Below are 21,034 nucleotides of genomic sequence, written 5' to 3' on the forward strand. Positions count from 1 at the left end.
AGACGCCACATGAGAGTGTGAAACGATGACGTTTACGGCAGATTGTTTCTTTTTTGTGTTTCGTACATCAGAACTGGTGATATGAATTGAAGACACTCGTCAAGCAACTAGAAAGAGTTGGAATTATGTGACGGAAAACCTCATGTGAAGAGGGTTTAATTCCCCTAAGCACAGTCATTCAATTTAATTTGTTAAGGAGTGACGTAAGCGAGATCGATAGATAGATAGATAGATAGATAGATAGAATGATTGATGAATGGTTTGATTGATTCATTGATTATTTGATAGATAAAACAGTTCATGTTCCTGCAGATCGCAAAGAAGTGCACCCCTCGCGTTATGATTGTGGTCGCGTTACAATCGAATCGAAGACATAGTAATATATCTAATGTGGCAGTGAAGTATGTTTCAGTGGATACCGGGATACTGCAACATACCTGGCAACACAGCAGCTGATGAAGCAGCATGGCAAGCACATCACAAAGATGCTTTGGTTTCTATTCCTATATCGAAAAATGAATTGCACTGAATTTTAAAGACGAAATCTCTCAATATGTGTGAAAATACGGGGTTTGACCAAAACTCCAGAAACTCTGATTTATATCAATAGAGCCACTAATTGAGTTTGAAATTGCATCATCCCTGCACAGAAGTGTCCAAACTCTTATTATTCAATTAGGATTCGGCACAGCCTACACAAAGCATTTTTTACACAGAATTGGCTGCGCCCAAAGTTCGGAATGTGATTGCGGATTAGTTGAATAAGACATATATCACCTCCTTCTAAAATGCCCACGACACCAAACACCGAGATGCTTACTTATATCATCTTTAATGACTTTAGATCACTGACCCTTCAGCTTAAAGGAGATTTTGGGCTCGTGGACAACAAAAGGTTTACAAAAGTTCACTGTAAAAGCTTTGAAAATTTTTCATGTGAACAGCTCCGCCGCGGTGGTGTAGTGGCTTAGGTACCAGGCTGCTGACTCGCAGGTCACGGGATCAAGTTCCGGCTGCGGCGGCTGCGTTTTTGATGGAGGCTAAAATGCTGTAAGCCTGTTTGCTTTAATTTGGGTGCACGTTAAGGAACCCCAAGTGTTCGAAATTTCGGGAGCCCTCCACTATGGCCTCTATCACAATCATATGGTGGTTCTGGCATGTTTAACTCCACATATATATAATTACATGAGGACAGTGGCATTCTGGTCCGATATTAGTGCAAATCAGTTTCTTTATACGTGACAGTCCATAATTATGAAACTATTGACTGTTGTGTGGAGTATATAACTTTCATGTTGACATATATGTGACTGTTCGACTGTGCGCCGTGAGTTCTGTTCAATTTGTAAACATCACCATATATGCACGTATATGTGATTGTTGAGTACGTTGTTTGGACTAAACCTGCTATGCTATAATTAATATTGTAAGTGCTGTAGACTTGCTTCGCTTGGAGGCCTGGACATCCCGTCAACTTTGTTATTGGACACTTTAAGCGATAAAGAGTAGCTGAGTAGCCGGCGCCGTATTGGTGCGCCAACATCTGCTTACTTTACACCAATAAAAGAAACGTCTAAGAATAGTGTATAAATTAATACTACTTGTGCAAGTTTACTCTGTGGCTATAAAAGGGAGATTAAAAAAAAACTATGGACCATCTATCCGAAAGTAACCCTGATGAGATGCGAAGCAGCAGCGGTGCGCACGGCGTTGACCTGTTTGAAACAGGCGTCGACGTGGGTGCTGGAAGAACGGTCTGAAGCGCAACTCGGTGTAGCATAGGTGGTACCCGCACGCCCTCTCTATTCTCGAACGTGATCGGCATTCTTGACTCGCACCTCGTCGGTGTCATTGGTCTTCCATTGCCGACGCTTGCGTTCAGCCTCCCTGGCTCGCGCCTCGTCGGTGTTCCATGCACGACGTCCCCATCCGCCAACGCGATCGGCTTTGTTAACCCGTAACGCCGGCGACGGCCCGGAAAGGTACGCGCACACTAGTGCGCAACATGCCCAAGCGGCGTTCCACCCGTCGGCGTCATCACGCGGCAAGTAGCGGTGCTCTGTCCATATTGGCGGTGCCACGGGGCCACGGCCGGGCAAGACGACGGCACGCGAGCGCGCCTACCCGCGGTTTCTTCTCGACGACGGATGGAGAGAGGTGGCGCGGGTGAGGAGATGATGCCAACGTGAGGAGTGGGCTGGAGTGTTGCAATCGCTGTGGAGAGGGTGAAACGAGAGAGATGACACGCGGCGAGCGACGACAGGCTATGGAGAAAGCGACGTCACGTGCGCTCACAGCGAGGAAAGACTAGGCCTACTTGGCACCACCATGGTGCGGAGGGACAACGTTACACAGGCTAGTCAAAGAGCTGCTTCACATATAAAATGGAAAAGGAATGGTAACGTGAACGTCCCATGCGCCTTCACAACCAGTGTTCGAAGGTGGCCTTTTGCAGGAGCAGCTCAAGAGCGATGGCGGAGAGCTGTGGTGAGGAAGGCATCATACAATTCAACATTTGATTTACTTCCGTTGCAGCTGTTGAAAGGAAACTCTCAAAAAATATTGTGATAGAGAACGATGCCTGGTAAGGCCGCTTTTGGAAGTCTAGCGGTTGGGCCGCTACCTTGCTGGCCATCGACGGCAGTCGACGTTCCACGCAGAGCCACATTTCCAAGCTGAGTGCGACGTTCGTGAAGCAACATTAGGGGCTTTTAGCTTGTACGTATACCTCTTCACGTTAACGTGTTGCCGAATCATCGGTTTGCTTTTACCGTCTTATCGGAACGCATGTTTTTTAACGTTTTAGCCCTCCCATACGTAAATGTTTACGTACGTAAGTAAACATGTATGCCTTTACGTTGTTGCATACCATATTTGGTGATGTTAACTGCATTTAAACTATCTTTAACTCAGATAGGATTGCATCACCGCTCCGGTAAAATCACGACGCGTTTTTTATTGTATCCTCGTATGTACAAAAGAGTGAAGAAATACAAGGTTACCGCCACAATGGTGTCGAGATTTTGTTACACTTCATGCAACCACAATCATAAACACGTTGACTTACGCGTAATACTGTTGATCTGAAAATGATTAAAACGAAAACTCCTTCCTAATAACACCGCTGCGCGGTTTTTACGCCAGACGTACAATGCACGAAACTTCTGCGTTAACATTTTGACCTGGTTTATTTTGACCCACATAAGATGGCGCCACCTATTCGCCCGTTAACATAGTTTATTCCTTCCCATAGAGTTAACTATATATGTTCCTTCCTCCATGGGCTGAAACAATGTCGTCGTTATTGGCGCTCGCACTTCAGCTTATTTTGCTCGACGGCTGGAGTCTCCGCAATGTGAATATCGCGAGTTCCTACGAATTTAAGTGGATTTGCAAGATACGGCTGCCAACGTAAAGTTTATCCATCGGGTAGCTTACCTTACTTAAAGGTTTACGTTGCGTAAAGACCGGCGCATGCGCAAATTATATTCTGTATCGGGTAACACGGTAACGTAAAGAGGTATCCGTACAAGCTAAAATCCCCTACTTCAGCGTGGTGTGAACAACAACCCCCCGCGCACGTGCGGTGCTGCCTGTTCGACATCATGCTGTCCTCGTCAGACTGGACATGCCCCGTCTTAGGGCGACAGGAACTGACTCAAGCCATCGACTCCCAAGCAGGATCACCAGAGCAGTCAATTTCTCACCAAGTGGTCCTACATCGGCTCCGGGTATTGTCCCTCGGAACCACGGCTGTGGTCATCATTATGAGTCAGCAAGTGAAGCTGGATTGGTAGACTCTTGCAACTACGTAGAGAGGAGAAGGTGGGGGTGGACCCCACCGTTCCGGACCGAATAGCGCCCTGTCTGATCTTTGAAAGTTGAGAGCGTCAACGAGTAAATACTACGTATAAAGTAATTTTCTGTCCTCAACTTGTCCTCAGGACTGCTTCGAGCACGAGAGCCACACCCATTTATACCGGCCACCCAACCCCAATCCAAGCAGTTGTGGAAACAGTAGGGTACTGCGAACCCATGCCCTAACAGTGATAGAAGCGGTGGGATGTCACGACACCTCATTTCTAACATAGCGTACTACGAATAAAATCTGGTGATGCCTGGATAAGGGTTATAAACACTTCGGCGCCTTTACTGCGCTATTTCTTTCTTTGTGTGCGCAGGAGGTGCGCCTGGCGTTGTATTGCTTGCGTTTTAAAACGCTCTGTCTACCTTTGGAGGTCCTGTGAACTATAATATGCAAAAATACTGTTGTTTTCTTTGGTTAAAGTGATGCTGCCTTAGCCTACCCTGTTTCAATGAGAGCGCTCGTGTTGCTTTACGCCCCATCCAGTGCCTGCCACCAGGAAATACCGAATTACTTTTCGTGGAGCACAAGACAATATAATATTAATTATACTTGCGTTGTTTTCTTTCGTTTCATTTGCGCTTTAGAGAGCATGTTTTTTACCTTCGCACACCGCAGCTCGTTTTTTTCTTTCACGTTTCACTTTATTTTCTATAAAGCAAAAACACCCCGGAAGTTTTTTCCAGGCGGCACAAAGAATCGTATCACTTTCTCTTTCGCCTGGATCTCATTTTCCTAAATGTTTGATGAGGCATGAAAAATAACACGTTCAGAAGGAAGAACGAAGGAAGGTAGGAAGAAGTGGAGCTGGTCTCTGCGAAGGACGCGATAGGAGAGACGAGGCTATCCGAACAGTCGAAATGAGATCGGTGAGGCGGCAATTCACTGGAAGGTAAGTATATAAAAACCAAACTTACACCGCCAGGTGCCACCGGACAAGTGCACGAAACTCTACCGAGGAGAAGAGAAAAGAGCAGCGGGCGTTCATTCGCCCTGGGCTCTGATCGCTCGTTAAGTGCATCGAGCCAAGTGACAGATCACGTCTAGCTGCTCCCGGGCTGCGGCAAGTCGAATGGCGTCTTTCAAAAGCCCGGGCTCGAAGAAAACCAGATGGCCGAAACGCCTCGGGTTGGAGCCGCAGCCCCGCGATCTGTCCCTTTCTAACCGGCGAGCGATACTGAATGCAGTGCTTGCGATAACGGCCACAGTGCTCGAGCTGGCAACTATATCGTGAGCTCGATGCGTTTTCTTTTCAGTTTGTAATTTGCAGCACCTATCCGTAAATCTTCCTAACGAAGAAAGTGGTTAGTGTTTGCCTCGTGTGTAGAGACGTACGTGTAATAGAAGGCTCTCAGCACGAGGTCGTGGTTCGTAAGTATATTTCATTTCTGTTAATCATACGTGGTTTACTGCGATAGCAATTGTATGGTCCCCGTAGTCGCCATGTGCCCTCTAATGTACGAATTACTTAGATCTTCGCGTTAGTCAGTGAAAGCGTGTGAATGCCACGGACAAACGCTTGGAAGCACGAAGGCGACTTCCGTCGCAGCATTAATCTAACTCATCGCAGCACAGCCGGCGCTTCGATGAGTTAGGTCAAATTTGATGGTAAAGCAGTGAGCTGGTAGCCTTACTTCGTATGGCATTCTAATTTGTTTCTTTCTCATTCATTGCTCGACCTTGCGGGAAAATCGTGACCTTGTTTTGTCATTCTTTGCGACGGACACATATCTATTCTTGGTCGTATAGAGGTTGTGTCATGCTGTTTCACTAATTACGAAAGGAAACACCAAGTTGACTGAATAATTGAGTTTCACACGATTGAAATGGTGTAACAACTAACATTTCTTTTTGGCTTGAACCTTAATCTATTCTTATATCCCGCGGCCGTGGAAGGCGGATTTTGAGAAAGGCTAAATGTTTGAGGCCCAGATTTGGGTGCGCGTTTGAGAAGGCCAGATGGCCGAAAGTTTCGGATCTCTCCACAACGGCGTTCCTCATAGTCTTGACTATATTGTGGCTTTGGGACATAAAACTTTAGCAATTTTTACTAATCTATTCGCATTCCCCACGTGTTCCGAATAGTAACATTCGGCGATGCCTATTATTTACCCCAAGCAGTATTGAAGACTGAAATACACTGCCTGCTCACACCATCGCTGTTAAATCAAATTATGTATTTTTCGCTCTTTTGAAGTAAAAGTTGCCGTTTTCTTTAATTTTCATTTTTATTTGTTTCGCCGACTGTATGTAACAAGAAATTTGCATGTAGGCTGACTAAGAATACTAAATTTTACACATTTTGACTGAGTAACAGTAAGTTATTAAGTGGTAGTTATCTGACGCACGCTGTTTGACTTGAAAATTGGTGCCTCTGTAACAAGAATGGTGGTTCTACGCCCTGCAGGATGAACAAGGCACTTGTGTTTCTTCTTTGCGTTTAAGTACTGTTGCGAACGACGGCCTCCGAAATCCCACCGCTGCCACCACTGTTGCGAAAGACGGCGACGCCAACACGGTCCCGAAGGCGCCACTGCTTCGAACTCCACCGGAAAGGTCACCTGCCGTTTGGTAGCGTAGGTTTCTCAGCTCGCGACTGCTTCTGCGAAAAGCTGATAGAGAGCGGACGAGACGACGGTGAGTTTAAACAAGGTTTATGTACAGCATATATATAGAGGCGTTACAAATTCGACACTGGGGCCGACAGAGACTCGTACAGCCGAGCTCTCCTCTCTAACACATAGGCCTGCTCTCAAACGGGTCCGCTCTGACACACACGTCAGCTTTCACCTAGGACCACCGACCGCGACGCGCCGCAGGGCTTCTTTTATTTGCACCGGGTCCAACCAAAATGTCCAATCAGAAGCGCCGCTGGTCGTCAGGGCAGACTCCTCCAATGGGGTCGCCGCGCAATGCGTCCGACCCCCAGACATGAAGACGCCAGTTGTTTACTCGACGGGTCGCTTGCCGAGGCTGACTCACTGCACGTGCACGCCAGAGAGGCGCCGTTGAGTTGTTGATCGCGTCAGGCGGACTGGCCTTGACACAGATTGCCTTTTTCAGAGGCACGGCCGTTCGCTGTGGACTCTCAGGCATAACAGCACCCCCGCCGCCAGACAATGCGCCCAAAAGACGAGCTGCTTCCACGGGGCTCGGATGACAGGCGCGCTCGTTCGCCAGGTCCCTCCAGTTTCACCTCCAGGGCCATGGGGAGAATGCAGCTCCAGACTCTGTTCCGGGAACACATCCCACTCTTGACGACAGATCCCAGCTCCACATGCTTGTCGCCACAACTTGCTGGCCAACTTCGCTCGTCTCTTCTGACCATCTTTGGTTTCAGCACTTGTCGATGGTTCTGCAACTTGCTAAGAACGGTTCGACAACAGACAACACACGACACAAGCAAGTGCCCTCGGTCACCCAACAGAACACCAGACAAAGCATAGTACAACATATACCTATCTACGTGTCTATCGGAAAGTGCCCTCTACATCAAGAGGCACATGTGGGACACAAGACTCTTAAAGTAAGAACTTGAATTTTTCACACTTACAACAACGCAACGAATTAGAATACCACATAAAGTTGGCCCCTTGAGATCACTCTGAACGAGAGCGCTGAGCCCAGGTCGTGATGAGGTCAAAATTTTGCCCCGAATCGCCAGCGAGAAACCGAAAGGTTGAGAAGGTACTAGCTAGAACGCACTGCTCAATGCACCTGCATTAGCGTTTAGCTTCCCCCCCCCTTTTTTTTGATAGCGAACGTCAAAGTTGCGCTGTGGAGCAACATGCTCCACCTCAGTAACCGGCCACTTTTAGGCGACGATACCTATGCGGCACCAAGAGCGGCTCACACTTGCGACGTTGCACAGGGGAACAACGATACGGCTTGCTACGGATTGACTCCTCACCGCTTAGCTCGATATCGTGTTCGATCACCCTCGTGTTTCCGGGGCGGTCCGAAAACACGTCTCCAAACTCGGAAACAATCCTTCTCGGGTCCTCCTTCCGGGCTTCACTTAACCTAGGCTCTAGGTTTATTTGCTCCCAGATTACTTTCGATCCCCCTTCGATTACCTCACTAGTACTCAAAACTTCCGCTCCCTCTTCCTCTGAAGCACTTAAAAGTAAATTTACGACTGCTTTCAAGTTACTGTGATAAATTTTGTTCCACCGCCTTCCTAATTTCACTTCATAATTCGTATCGGGAAGCTTCGATATCACTTTGGCGGGCCCTTCCCAATGAATCTCAAGCTTGTTCCTTTTGGACGGCTGCAGCAGCATTACCTGATTATCAACTTCAAAAGCGCGCTTCTTCACCGATTTTTCGTAGTGCTCCTTCGACAGCACTTGTGCGGCGTTTTTGTGGCTTTCCACTAGCGCTTCAATCGAGAGATCCTCACGCTGCTCTCGAATGAGCGTCTCTCGATCAACTCTCGGCAGCTCGCTCCAACTTTCCGCTACCAGTGAGAGCGTTGCAACCCTCTCGCTCTGACTCAATGGCGCCATGTCGTCTCCCCCTACGCATACCTCACCGGCCACTTCCGCGACGGGCCGCTCGCGTGACCGCTCACATGACTCATGCGGAAAATTTCCTTTCTGGGGTTCCGTCGACCCGCCGACAAGGTCACTTGAGAGTTCACTGCATTGAACCAGATCAAGCTGCCGCGATAGCTTCCGCGCTTGCGATCGCGTGAGGGCCATGCACGCTAAGTTGGGGAAGAACGATTTGCCCTGCTCTTTGAGAAGCTGCTCTGAGTTGTTGGAGAAAAGATAAGGAAAACGATGATTTAGCGCGGCAGACACAGCCGCTTCGGTGCGAAGCTTACCGAACGGGCCTTCAATGACAACCGTGGCGATTGGTAAACAAGCACTCTGCTCCTCGGCGACTTGCCTGATCCATGCGCATTCTCCTGTAAAGTCATCCGGAGACACCAATGAAGGATGGACAACATCCATGGTTGCCGCTGAGTCACGAAGTGCTCGACACGTTTGCCCATTCACACTAATTTCTTGGATATACGGCTCCAACAACCGCATGTTTTTTTCTGATTCTTGGATTGTTGCGAAGGCAAACTTTTCCTGACAGTTTCTCGCGATGTGCCCTTCCTTTTTGCAGTTGTAGCAGATTAGCGGCTTCCGTGATTCAAATGCCCGTGTGGTATCAGTGCGTTGTTTAGGAACCTCACTCGATTTCTCCGCTTCTGTTTGCCCTTCCCCTACACTGTCCTTCGTAAGAGACGGGTCCTTCTTGAAATTACGGTGCGGAACGGGTTTCCGTTGATCAGGTTTCCTTGAAAAGCCCTCCTTTTCATCCTTTTCAACGCGCACTGCCCTGCTATGCAAATTTCGGCGAGTATAATACTCCTCAGCTAACTCTGCTGCCTTGTTTAGCTGTACTTCACCAATTTTGTCCTGCAGCCAAAGTTTGACATCCTCCTCGATGCAGCGGTAGAATTGCTCCAATGCAACGCATTCCACCACTTTATCGCGGTGGTCATAAACACCTTCGCCCTTGAGCCATTCAATTAAATCGGCTTTAAGACGAAACGCGAAGTCAACGTGTGACTCATTCCCCTTTTTAGCATACCGGAACCTTTGCCTGAAAGCCTCGGGTGACAACTTATAACGTCTTAAGAGCACTTCCTTAACCTCGTCATAGCTCTCAAACGCTTCCCTCGACAAGCAAGTTATCGCGTCGGACACTTCGCCGGGAAGAAGAGCTAACAGATTCCGCGCCCAAAGAGACCGCTCCAAAGCGTTTCGCTCACAGACGTGTTCAAACTTGACGAGATACTTCGCCATGTCCTCGCCTACTACGAACGGTGGCAGTTGGTCCCGCATTCTAAAACCGCTGACCTGAATCGTCGGAGAAGCTACGCTAGGCGCCTGCGAACACTGTAGGATTGCCAATTCTATTCGTTTCAACTCGAGGCGCTCCTCTCTCTCGGCCTCCTCGCGACGTTCGCGCCTTTCAGCTTCTTCACGTTCGCGAGCTTCGCGCCTTTCAGCCTCCTCGTGGCGTGCTTTGATATCCACCCAGGCCTCATCGACTTCCTCAGCCGACACTCCCTCATGCTTCATGATCTCAAGGATCGCTTGCTTTCGTTTCGCACGGCCCAAAGTAATGCCGAGTTCCTCACAAATTTCGATGAGTTCCTTCACTTTAAGGTTCTCCATCGTTCACACTAGCCTCTTGCTGTTTGCCCCTGTTAAGAATCTACTTGCAGTACCCACTATAAGCCTACTAGCAAGACGCGCAAGCAATTTTTCACACTCCCGTGTTTACCCCCTCTGCATTAACTTTGGTTTCAAAGCGCTTCGACTTGGCTTAAAACGATCAAAGCTCACTTCAATGCTTCACACAGCCCTTCTCTAAACTACTATAACCTGAGCTAGAGTAGTCTGGTGAACTGAGGGGAAAACATCAGGCACTCACTGCATCGATGTCGCTGACGCCGGCCGATCCCGCAGCTGCCAACCACTGTTGCGAACGACGGCCTCCGAAATCCCACCGCTGCCACCACTGTTGCGAAAGACGGCGACGCCAACACGGTCCCGAAGGCGCCACTGCTTCGACTCCGCCGGAAAGGTCACCTGCCGTTTGGTAGCGTAGGTTTCTCAGCTCGCGACTGCTTCTGCGCAAAGCTGATAGACGAGCGGACGAGACGACGGTGAGTTTAAACAAGGTTTATGTACAGCATATATATATAGAGGCGTTACAAATTCGGCACTGGGGCCGACAGAGACTCGAAGAGCCGAGCTCTCCTCTCTAACACATAGGCCTGCTCTCAAACGGGTCCGCTCTGACACACATGTCAGCTTTCACCTAGGACCACCGACCGCGACGCGCCGCAGGGCTTCTTTTATTTGCACCGGGTCCAACCAAAATGTCCAATTAGAAGCGCCGCTGGTCGTCAGGGCAGACTCCTCCAATGGGGTCGCCGCGCAATGCGTCAGACCCCCAGACATGAAGACGCCAGTTGTTTACTCGATGGGTCGCTTGCCGAGGCTGACTCACTGCACGTGCACGCCAGAGAGGCGCCGTTGTGTTGTTGATCGCGTCAGGCAAACTGGCCTTGACACAGATTGCCTTTTTCAGAGGCACGGCCGTTCGCTGTGGACTCGCAGGCATAACAGTACACACTACTGCCATTAATATACAACAGATTGAAGTTTCGTAGAACACATGCTTTTTTTTGTGCAAGTTAGCCTGGACACTCTGTATATATACCATGCTTTCATGACTATTACATTCAAGAAAACAGTCAACAAAATTGTGATAGTAGTGTCCAATTTATGACTTTCTACGGAGGCGTTCAAGCTGCGATTTAAACACAAAGATTAAAAACAGAAAGCTTAACATTCATTTTTTTTCTGCTGGTGAATAAGACATGCAATTATTGCTATGTACATGAAAAAAGAGCCTTGAAAAATATTGTTTTTAAATAGCCCGTAAGCCCTCTTCTTCATAAAAAAATTTTCCCTTCCAATGAATATTTAGCAGCTCGCCAGAATGCAGCATCTGAAAAACATGAACGATATCGCTTTGTGCATTGCTGTAGCCCGAAACAGGGCAGTAACCAAGGCTCAAAAGCACTTGTCCTTTGGGCATTTGAACCTAAAGAGATGGTATTCGAAAAATAAATAAGTATGCTGCCTACCTGAGTTAGTTTTGCTGTTGCGACTTCCCACACCTTGAGCGACATGTCTTGCGATCCCGTAACTATGGTTTGGCAGTCGTACGTGACGGTGTAGCACAGTATGGCGTCGCTGTGGCTCACAGTCTTTTCGCTGTCCGTCTCAAACACCGGCCAATATTTCAAGCTGCGGATAAGAAGAGGGCACAGAAAACGCAACAAGCAAGCCGCATTCACACTTCCATTTAATCACGTACATTATAACATTTGTGAATAAATGTAAGCTTAGACCACACCAGTCACAGTTACATCAGAAGCACTATACGCATGGGTGCCCTGTATAAGGGTATTAACTCATTACCATGACGTGAACCACTATTCGTTGTTTTCTGGCAGGTGATTTCCCCATACAGGGGCATGTTATTGCCGCTCGCTGTGAAGCACAAGCTTGAACCAGATAATGGTTGAACTTTATCGCAAATTTTAGCGAGATGTTTGCATTACTGCCCGGGGAAACGTTATATTTTAGGTAGGAACACTGAAAATTTGACGAATAATAGGCGTAGTATTTATACAGCTGTCAAAAAGCACAGACAAAAAGAAAAACATAGAACGACTCTCTTGAGTTGAGAAATGGCAAGCACCCCTCCTGAAGGCGGAGCTCGTATTACTTCTTAGTTTGTCACCGACTGGAAACACGCTAACTAAAATTTCTGAGCAAGTTAAAACTTCATCACGGGTCTTACACGGTGTAGTTAGTTGGATAAAAACAGAAACTTCACAACATTTTCTAGAAAAAAAAGGTAAAAAATTCTGAGCAAAACTGTGAGGAGGATGTTGTTTAGAAATATTTCATTGGTGCAGCTTGGCGCATTTGTATTCTGGATGAACTAGCAGCGTAGTTAAGGTGATTAACTCAGCCTAATTTTGTACCACTTCATGAGAAATGCTTTGTAGGTAAGGGCGCTCTAACGCACTGTAAATTTGGTTATATCTTTGAGATTGTGGGTTTCTGTATGATAACCAAGATTTTTAAAGTGCGTGTTACTACGCGCTTGCCTGCATCACTGTTTGCTTTACATTTTTTTTGTGGCACTTTCCTTCCCCCAAGAAGTTTTTGTGATCTGGTAAAAAACGCGTTCCTAAATACCATCACGAAAATATTTGCTCAGTCTGCAAAAAAATTTACAATATGTGAAATCAGAAAGAACCATCAAGACTATGTACACTTTCTTACATGAAGGGAAAAGACTGATGTTAGCACAGACACTGTTCGTTGCAACGAATAGACTGGAACAAGATTACAACTATGTCTGCGTTTGAGTTCTTGCGCATAATAATAAAAATAATAATAATAATAATATGAAAATAATGTGATCCCAACAGCATAATTTTGTTGTCTCACGAACATTTCGAGAAAACATGATTGCAGAAATAAAAAGTCACAGTTTTGCCAAAAGGGAGAAGCAATGAATGCGATAGCAACATATTCAAATGTTTTATGAAGTAAGACATGCACTTGATTAAGTAACCAAGTTTGCTGCAACGTTGCCCACAGTAGATGGCCACAACAAGGTTTGTATGTATACTGACAGCGTTGATGAGAAGCGCCTCTCATGGGCAGTGCATGCTGGTACTAAGGGCTATACGTTGTGTGTCGCCACCAGAGGCAGTTTGTTATGTGTAGAGTGCATCTATATTCGGCGAGGTTCTCCCTCGGGTGTGCTCAGAATGACAGTAATGCAAGACCCATATGGCGAAATAAAATACCCATTTAATGACGTGTATCAATTGAAGGCAGAAATATAGTACACTCTAAGCCAAAACGGAGCAACAGGGGTATAGGGGTTGCTCCTTTCAGGGAACAATTGCATTGCCACTCCCATTACTCTCCTAAAAGGAGTAACTGCAGAGGGAGGAACCGTTGCTCTCCTTTCAGTTCCTCCTTCGGGGGATGAACAGTTACTCCCTCCAGTTCCTCCCTGCAGACCAACAGTTACTCCCACCAGTTGCTCCCTGCCGACCAACCATTACTCCCACCAGTTGCTCTTCTAAGAGCAACTGGTGGGAGTAATGATAAAGAGTAACTGTTGCTCTTCTAAGAGCAACAGTTACTCTTTACCGTTCCTCCCACGTGTTCGCAGTTACTCTCTGAAAACCAACTGCACATGCTTCCAGTTACTCCTTGGGGAAATGAGTATTTCAAGTATGCTTGTCACACGCTTAACACATGGCGAGAGCTCCTTGGAAGAGCACTGCTTGGGTGCTTCTAACACAAAAAGTGGACAATATTGAAAGGAAAATAAATGCTTTATTGTTCTTTTTATGAGGCGACGTGTGACCACACGTAAAAGTAGACTTCGCCACACCACAGCCAGCACTAAACAAACACCATAATACATCAAAGGTTTTCTGCGTCATCCGTGGAAAAACAATCTTGAATTTCTAGCATAGGGCAGTCTGTGTCATCATTGGTGAGAGAAGGGCAACTTCTCCAATTCTGAAGAACTCAAGTTTGACAGCCGGTGTTTCCATCAGGCTAGCGCAGCAGAACGTCACCGCAGGCATATGTGAAGCATCTCATTGCTGCAAAAAAAAATAGAAGTGTGAGGTTAAACATGCCAGAATCAATTCATAACAATGAGTCACACACACTGCAGCAGCGCTTACATTCTAGGATGTCTACTGCAAAACGAAATGTGAAAAAAAGGAAGGTTCGGCCAAACGTTACTTGGCAAGCCATATAAATGCTGATGTGGTAGACGCTCTTCACATGATGTCTCAGACAGCAATATTCTGGAAGAAAATGTGCAGCACCTCAACAAGGCATATTTGTAGCAGTTAAAGATACCCTTAGGTTCAGTTAACTTGTTTCCTATACACAGCTGAGTGACATTTCTATGAGCCCATTCACCAATGGGCATTCTAAATGAGGTCATGTGTGTGGCAAATAACACGTACCGTCCGCTCATGTTAAAATACTTATTTAACTCGTGCACATAGTTGCTCTCAATTCCACTGTTATATCATACGCTGCTGCGCCTTGAATTGTGCAATACCTGTAGGCACAAGCCAAGCATGCAAAGCCTGCTTGAAAGCAACCATTTGCAGAGGCTACATGATAATCTTCAGTATATTTCTTTGTACCTGACGCAAACGGCTGGACAAAACTATAGACAAATAAATGTAGACCATGCTACCTTCAAAAAATGCTTTAAATTTAGAAAACTAGGGTGCATTTGTTCACTCGGTTGACGAGTCACAGCCACGAGATATGTAAACGAAGCAATATATCTTAAGGCATGCACAGATATTCTGATTCTTTGTTTGACAGTGTCACAGATAGCTTGCCAATACATATATATTTGAGAGCAACAAGATGTGAAGCTTTTATAAGCTCAACGTCTTGTTGGTTCACAGCCAAACAGGTTACTGCTTGTTAGACAAATTGGAATAAGCACACCACGGTTTTCAAAAAAAAAAGCATTATTAGAAGTTAGCTCCCGGTGTGAATGTCTGCCTATTTATTTTGTACTGCCTTCTACATGTGCCACAAAGACATTTGTTGAGGATGTGCTACCAGTCAAGCCAAGATCGCATACTTGGTCAATGTGATGGAAATACAAACATTAGAAACACTGCCACCTCTAGTAAGAGCATAACACTTCAGTATCTTGGACTAGCAAAGAGGTGCACAAGAAAGTTAAGCCCACTCTTGCGGAACTTTGAACGCGAATATTTCAGAGTGGGGGAGGTCAACATGCTGTGACACTTTTAAACCCACGAAACATCTGCAGAAAACAGGGTAAAGGCAAGTCAAGAAACGCTGTTATGAAGGCCTGTGCATGGACAGCTTTGTGAATCTAGGCCCAAGTGTTATGCTTTGTGCAAGCCAAAATCCATGTAAATAGGGAAAGCATACTTTTAGGAGTGCCAGCGTAAACAAATCTTGGCAGTTGGCTTTTTAGTACAAACAGCAATCCCTGCAATGAAAACATAAACATTTTATCTTAACGGTAACAGTGTGAGCACACACACGGGCCAGCGGAGCCATGTCGAATTGTCAGTGCCAGTGTAACCATGTGGCATAATGAACTATTCTCTGGCCAACACATGCACAGTTTGCCCCTAAAAAGCGATGCTTTCATATACGTAGTACAAAAAGTCTGCACTTACCAAAATTCACTTGCTTTCTGTACTTTAGCATCGTTGGGAGCATCTTTATCTGCAGTATAACCAAATTTGTGTCATATCCCTGAAAAAAAAAGTAAAAGACATGCATCAAATATTGTTTCATTTGGTAGCAGTGAAGTCAAGTTAAGAACAGCCAAGTGGGAATCAGCCTAATTATGTGCATGCGGCAAATCCCAAACAGCGTTATTGAGGTTGTCGAAATTTTCGTCGATTGGTATTAACGTCGATATGTGACTTCAACGGCATGCCAAGTTTTCACAGCGCATAAAGATTTCATGATACAGAATAATGACAGCGCTAACGAGAACATACAGCATTTATGATTGTCTTTTACAATATTCAGTTTTGCTAAGGTTTTGCATCACTAAAGAAATCTGAAAGATTTGGGTCATTCCTTCTCCAATTGTTCTGTCAATATGTAAACAGAACATGTAAACTGCTCGCTTGATGGTGCGCTTATAAAATAGTACGTTCAGCGCACAGGTGAAGCAAGTGACGCAGTGATGTGGGCAGATTTTTTTTTTTTTAGGCGTGCGGGGAGGGGGGGGGGGGGGTCCGCTTATCTGAATAGGCCGGGCAAGCGAATATGGTCGTCAATTTGTGCTCCCTACGCCCGGCCTAAAAAAATTCTGTGCGCAACCGCCTGGCTATGCCAGTGAAGTGATGCGACAATGATTTGTTCACTTACTGATTTACATACACTTTACATCTCTAAAAAATGCGGCCCAAGGCCCCAACACTCAGCCGTTAACATTACATAAAGCCAATGGTAGAAAAGTGCCAGTATGAATGCAGCTACAACCCCGCCCCAATGTTTTTTCAAGCGAGGTAGTGTTGCGGAAATGAACTTTTAACTGCAAAAGTACACTGGCACTGCAGTGGTGACAGGGGAAGCAAGAGGGTATGCAGGCGGTAATAGAGGTAATTTAGTCCGATACGGCTAGCAATGGATACGGTGAATAAGAGCAAATCATTTCTCTTTCAATAGCGCAACCACTCAACAATGTATTGTAAGAGCATTAAATGTTGCTGGAAATGCCACTCACCTGCACGCTGATGCATGCACAGTCCTTTGTCCGACGAGCGAACAGGCTTGCAGATAGCTGAAGACGTGTTTACGATGTGTTTGTTCCACCCAGCAGCAAAATCCACAACTACCTCGCGCTCCATAAAGATAAATATACACTAACCTTCATCACGATCAAGTAGAAACGCAAATCTGCGACACACACACACGATCAAAACATAGCTGACAAGCTCGCACGTCCATGTGCTCGCCAACCACAGACCATATGAAAATGAGTAAGTAGTGCGAACGCGAACCTAGTTGCGCCGAAAAAAAAAAAACGTCGAGCAGTGGCAGCACAGGCGTCAGCGCAATAATTTCAGTGTGTTCTCCTAATACAATTATAAAAAAAAACTGAGATACACTAAAACTCATAAATAAATATAAAAAGTTGAGTGTAATTTTCATTTAGTGCTAGTCAACATAAACACTGAATAAAAATTACTTTGTAACTTACATCGTTTGCTACACTAGCGCCACACTTGTCGTGCGGGCGCAGATGGCGCAGATTTGTCATTCTGCCCTCAAACTACACGGTGAAGCGTGCTACTAAGTGAATGGCTGATGAGAAGCGCGTCTGGGTCAGCTTTTTTTTTTCTTCTCCGATATATTTGGGCGGGGGGGGGGGGGGGGTCCTTATGCACGTGTTTCGGTGCTTGATCGACTTTGACGCCCTTACTTCGCGGACGAACGGCGTGTCTAGGCTTTTTTTATCGTTGTTTTGCACGTGTTTCGGCGTTCGGTCCGCTTTGACGTGCCAACTCTTCATTCTGCTGCTGCGTGGGTTAGGTATTTGCCGTACTGTATTCTCAGGCCTTCTGTGTTCAGCCAGCGCTGCTATCTTATTATCTACGGATGCTAAAATAAATCACTGTTTTGGTTTGGTGAAGTTTGGCACACAGAACATACAATAATCTGGCCCATGAATATCAATGTGGGCGGCATGCATATTTGTGTGCGGTGTCCTGCCGGGGAGTAACCGTTGCGTGACGAGAGCATTTACAGCGGTTCCTCCTTCCGTTGCTCCCTTACAAACTTAAGATGAATACAGTTGCTCCCCCATTCTCGAACAAGTCGGCCATCTTGTTCCGCTTGGTTTTTTCGGAGAGTAACAGTCGGTCTGAAGGAGTAAAAACAGCCGTTGCTCCCATTTTGGCCATTTTTGGCTTAGAGTGTATTCGACAGAAACACTGGTGATTCTAAATCAAACACAGTTCACTCAATGACAGTGACAACCACCTTGTGGTCACTGAAGTATTTTGGCAAATGGCACGCTGTGCGCTCGTGACGCAACACTTTTTTCGAACACTTTATCTAGACACGTGTTGTTGCGTGTAGTTGGCTGTGTGACGTCAAATAGGAGGTGAATTTCATGTTAAGCATCAATTGATTGATATGTGGGGTTTAACGTCCCAAAACCACTATATGATTATGAGACATGTTAAGCATCAAGAAAGGCTACAAGCCACTCATTTTCGCATCGAAATACATTCACAGTAAAGTCTCCTGCGAGGATCACCAGCACATCCTTTTGGCATACCACACTGAAGTTCTGTAGCAAGAACTTAATGATGTCATTCCGCAAGGTTCCCGGCGAGATGTAGACAGCTGCGACAGTGAAGCCGCGTAATGTTTTGATGGCACATGCAACACCACACGTCACCTGGGGCAGCGAGTTGAGTTTGTATGGAAAGCTGCGCGGTAAAAGCGTTATCCCGTCGAAGCCATCGTGAATAAGGACTCCAGCAGCCCGGCAGCTTTGCCGTTTTGCAAGGCTGATGCACTTGCATTCTGACAGTTCGACAGCAGTGTTCATACAAGTTTCTGTGAAGCTTAGTAGAGGTACCTCTAAGACGACATTACCATGCGAGACATCGACGGCGTGCGTACGTTCATGCTGCAAACTCCAATGTGTGCACTGACTGGAGGTTGGCGAAGCACTTGGCGGTGATTGCATCAAGTAGATGAGTTTCCAATTGGCAAAATCTGTCCGACAACGTGTGATCCGGATTTCCTCTATTTTGGTGAAAGGTGAAGTCCTATTCTGCATTTGTTAAAAACAGTTGTTCCAGAGTGGTAGCTCGACTCAAAGCAACATAGACGAGGTTCTGTGCTTGCGTGGAGATACATTGAAGAGGTGCAGCTGAACAAACGCGACAGGAGGGGCTGTGTAAGCACTTGTGTACGTATAAGTGGCCTTGGTTGTAGCCTGAAATTTTGAAATGCGCGCAAAAACGTTCGCTTACGTATGCGGGAGAAGTAAAATGCGCATGGTCGGTAAGTCATGCAGACACATGCATAAAGGCAATGGCGATGTTGCTTTATCTTTGTCGGTAAATACATAAGACGGTGAGAACGCAGTAAAGAGAATTACGTGGCACGCATGTGCTTTTATGTGACACCACACGTTTCAGATCCTTGCCACGCGTACCAGGCTTAAATAACTTGTGACAACGGGCAAAACGTGCATAGCCGCCGAGGACATAAATGAGCACCAGGTTCGACAGTCACTTGCTTAAATGACCGAGGCATAGAAATTGCAGAAGCATCAGCGAGCGGACGCGCCGGCACACATTCGCTTGCTACATAGGTGGGACGACGTGGCGAAAGAGAGGCCTGTGCACATAGATTACAGAACCCCAGCAGGTCGAAATTTTGTAAACGCGCCTCTACGCCGTCTGGCCTATTCGTATCGTGGTTTTCGGACGTTAAACTCTAACGAATATCATTATTAAGCATTGCAAAAAAGAAAGAGAGCGATTTTTTCTTTGCTCTTGTTTGACACGTTATTGTAAATGTCCTGAAACCTGCAGCCCAATGATATTTGGCTCGCAAGTTTCTGGGCCTTCAATACAGATCGACAACATTCTTTATGCTCAAAAAGTGTTTCTTCAGGGCTTCTTTAACCCAGCATGATTGTTCTCTGTGAGAGAGAGAGCAGCATAACGGTTACGTGCTTTGATAATAAAATTCTCCCGCGTACAAAAGTGCACCGTACCTGTTATCGCTCTTTCCGCCGACGGTGAAGACCACATTTGCGTGCAGCGTCACCTGGTTGGCCGCCTTGACGCAGGCGACGAGCTGTGTAGCGCTGTCGGCCGTCCAGAGCCGGTGCATTCCCTGCGCGTCCACTGACAGCACGCGACGGCTGTCCGACGTCACGAACACGCTCACGATCTTGCTCTGGTGCTCCTGTGCAGGTGCCGTGCGTAACCTTTAGTTGGACGTCACTCCACTATACCGAGGCGTAGCCAGGGAGTAAAACAACAGGTCCATGCCCCCCCCCCTTTTTTTTTCACAGCATATAGAGCGCAAAACGACAATCAACCACATCTTCCAGCCTGTTGTCCTCCACTCAAAATCAAGAAGGTCCCCCCCCTCCCGAAAGATATTGCTGCCTACGCCCCTGACAAGCAAGTCCGCGCTCCTTCTGTTATACTGTTGACGGAGTATGCTGATAGGAAACCTGACAAGGAAACATTGCACACCAGCGGGCGTAGCAAAGCATGGTGCCTACATTGGACCACTACGAGTGTTGCTATATTTTTAAACTGCTTTTATTAAACAGTATGACCAGGACTCCAGAGAATACATGTCACATTAAGAGCGCTTCATGCACAAGTGGGGAATGAATGTGACATTTGCTTAAATTTGTACATTGGCAAGGATCTAGCAAAACAATTGAACCCATTTCATAAAGTTGCAAAAAGCCTTTGTACAGCACACCAAGATTATTGTGTTGAAACAAGTTGTTTTGAGAAAAAAATTTTTTTTGATAAAAAGCACTCAGCCCCAACTCAATGGACTGTATCACAGAATCTCATGTGCAAACTTTTTTCATGCCTTTGACTCTGAGAGATAAGCTTTGGTTTTCGCAATCATTATTACCTGACCCGGGCAATAACCTGAGCTGGAGCCCCATCCCCATGTAATGAATTCACGATTTACAGCAAGGTGGTACAAGTTATTTTTTAATATTATTATAACTTTCACAGGCATCCCGTAATAAAAAAAGACAGATGTTGAGTCATTCCTTCTTTCCATAAACTCCCTTCATTTTATTGACTTCTGACGACACCTTCTTAGTTGCTGTAATTCATGAATGCTTCAAGAATTGAAGGCAGAAAACTTATTTCTAATATTTCATACAAAATAGTTGTAGCAGATGATACAAGATTCCAGAGCGAGCATATATCAATGCAAGCAAATATTTCCAAAATGCAAGCAAGTAAAAATAAAACAAGAACAAAAACCGATTGCTAACTTAAAA

General features: G+C 46.1%; 1 protein-coding gene across 1 annotated transcript in view; it reads right to left on the minus strand.

The window, feature by feature from the left end:
- Positions 1-21,034, minus strand: part of LOC142776281 (protein qui-1-like) — a 316,351-nt gene that overhangs the window by 12,796 nt on the left and 282,521 nt on the right. Inside the window, exons 21-22 of the mRNA XM_075879661.1 lie at positions 19,763-19,956; positions 11,529-11,691 (exon numbers count right to left, since the gene is read on the minus strand). Of these exons, the coding sequence (XP_075735776.1) occupies positions 11,529-11,691; positions 19,763-19,956 (357 nt within the window). The remainder of the gene's footprint in view (positions 1-11,528; positions 11,692-19,762; positions 19,957-21,034) is intronic.

Source organism: Rhipicephalus microplus, chromosome X (assembly GCF_043290135.1).
Source record: "Rhipicephalus microplus isolate Deutch F79 chromosome X, USDA_Rmic, whole genome shotgun sequence".
NCBI classification, from domain to species: Eukaryota; Metazoa; Arthropoda; class Arachnida; order Ixodida; family Ixodidae; genus Rhipicephalus; species Rhipicephalus microplus.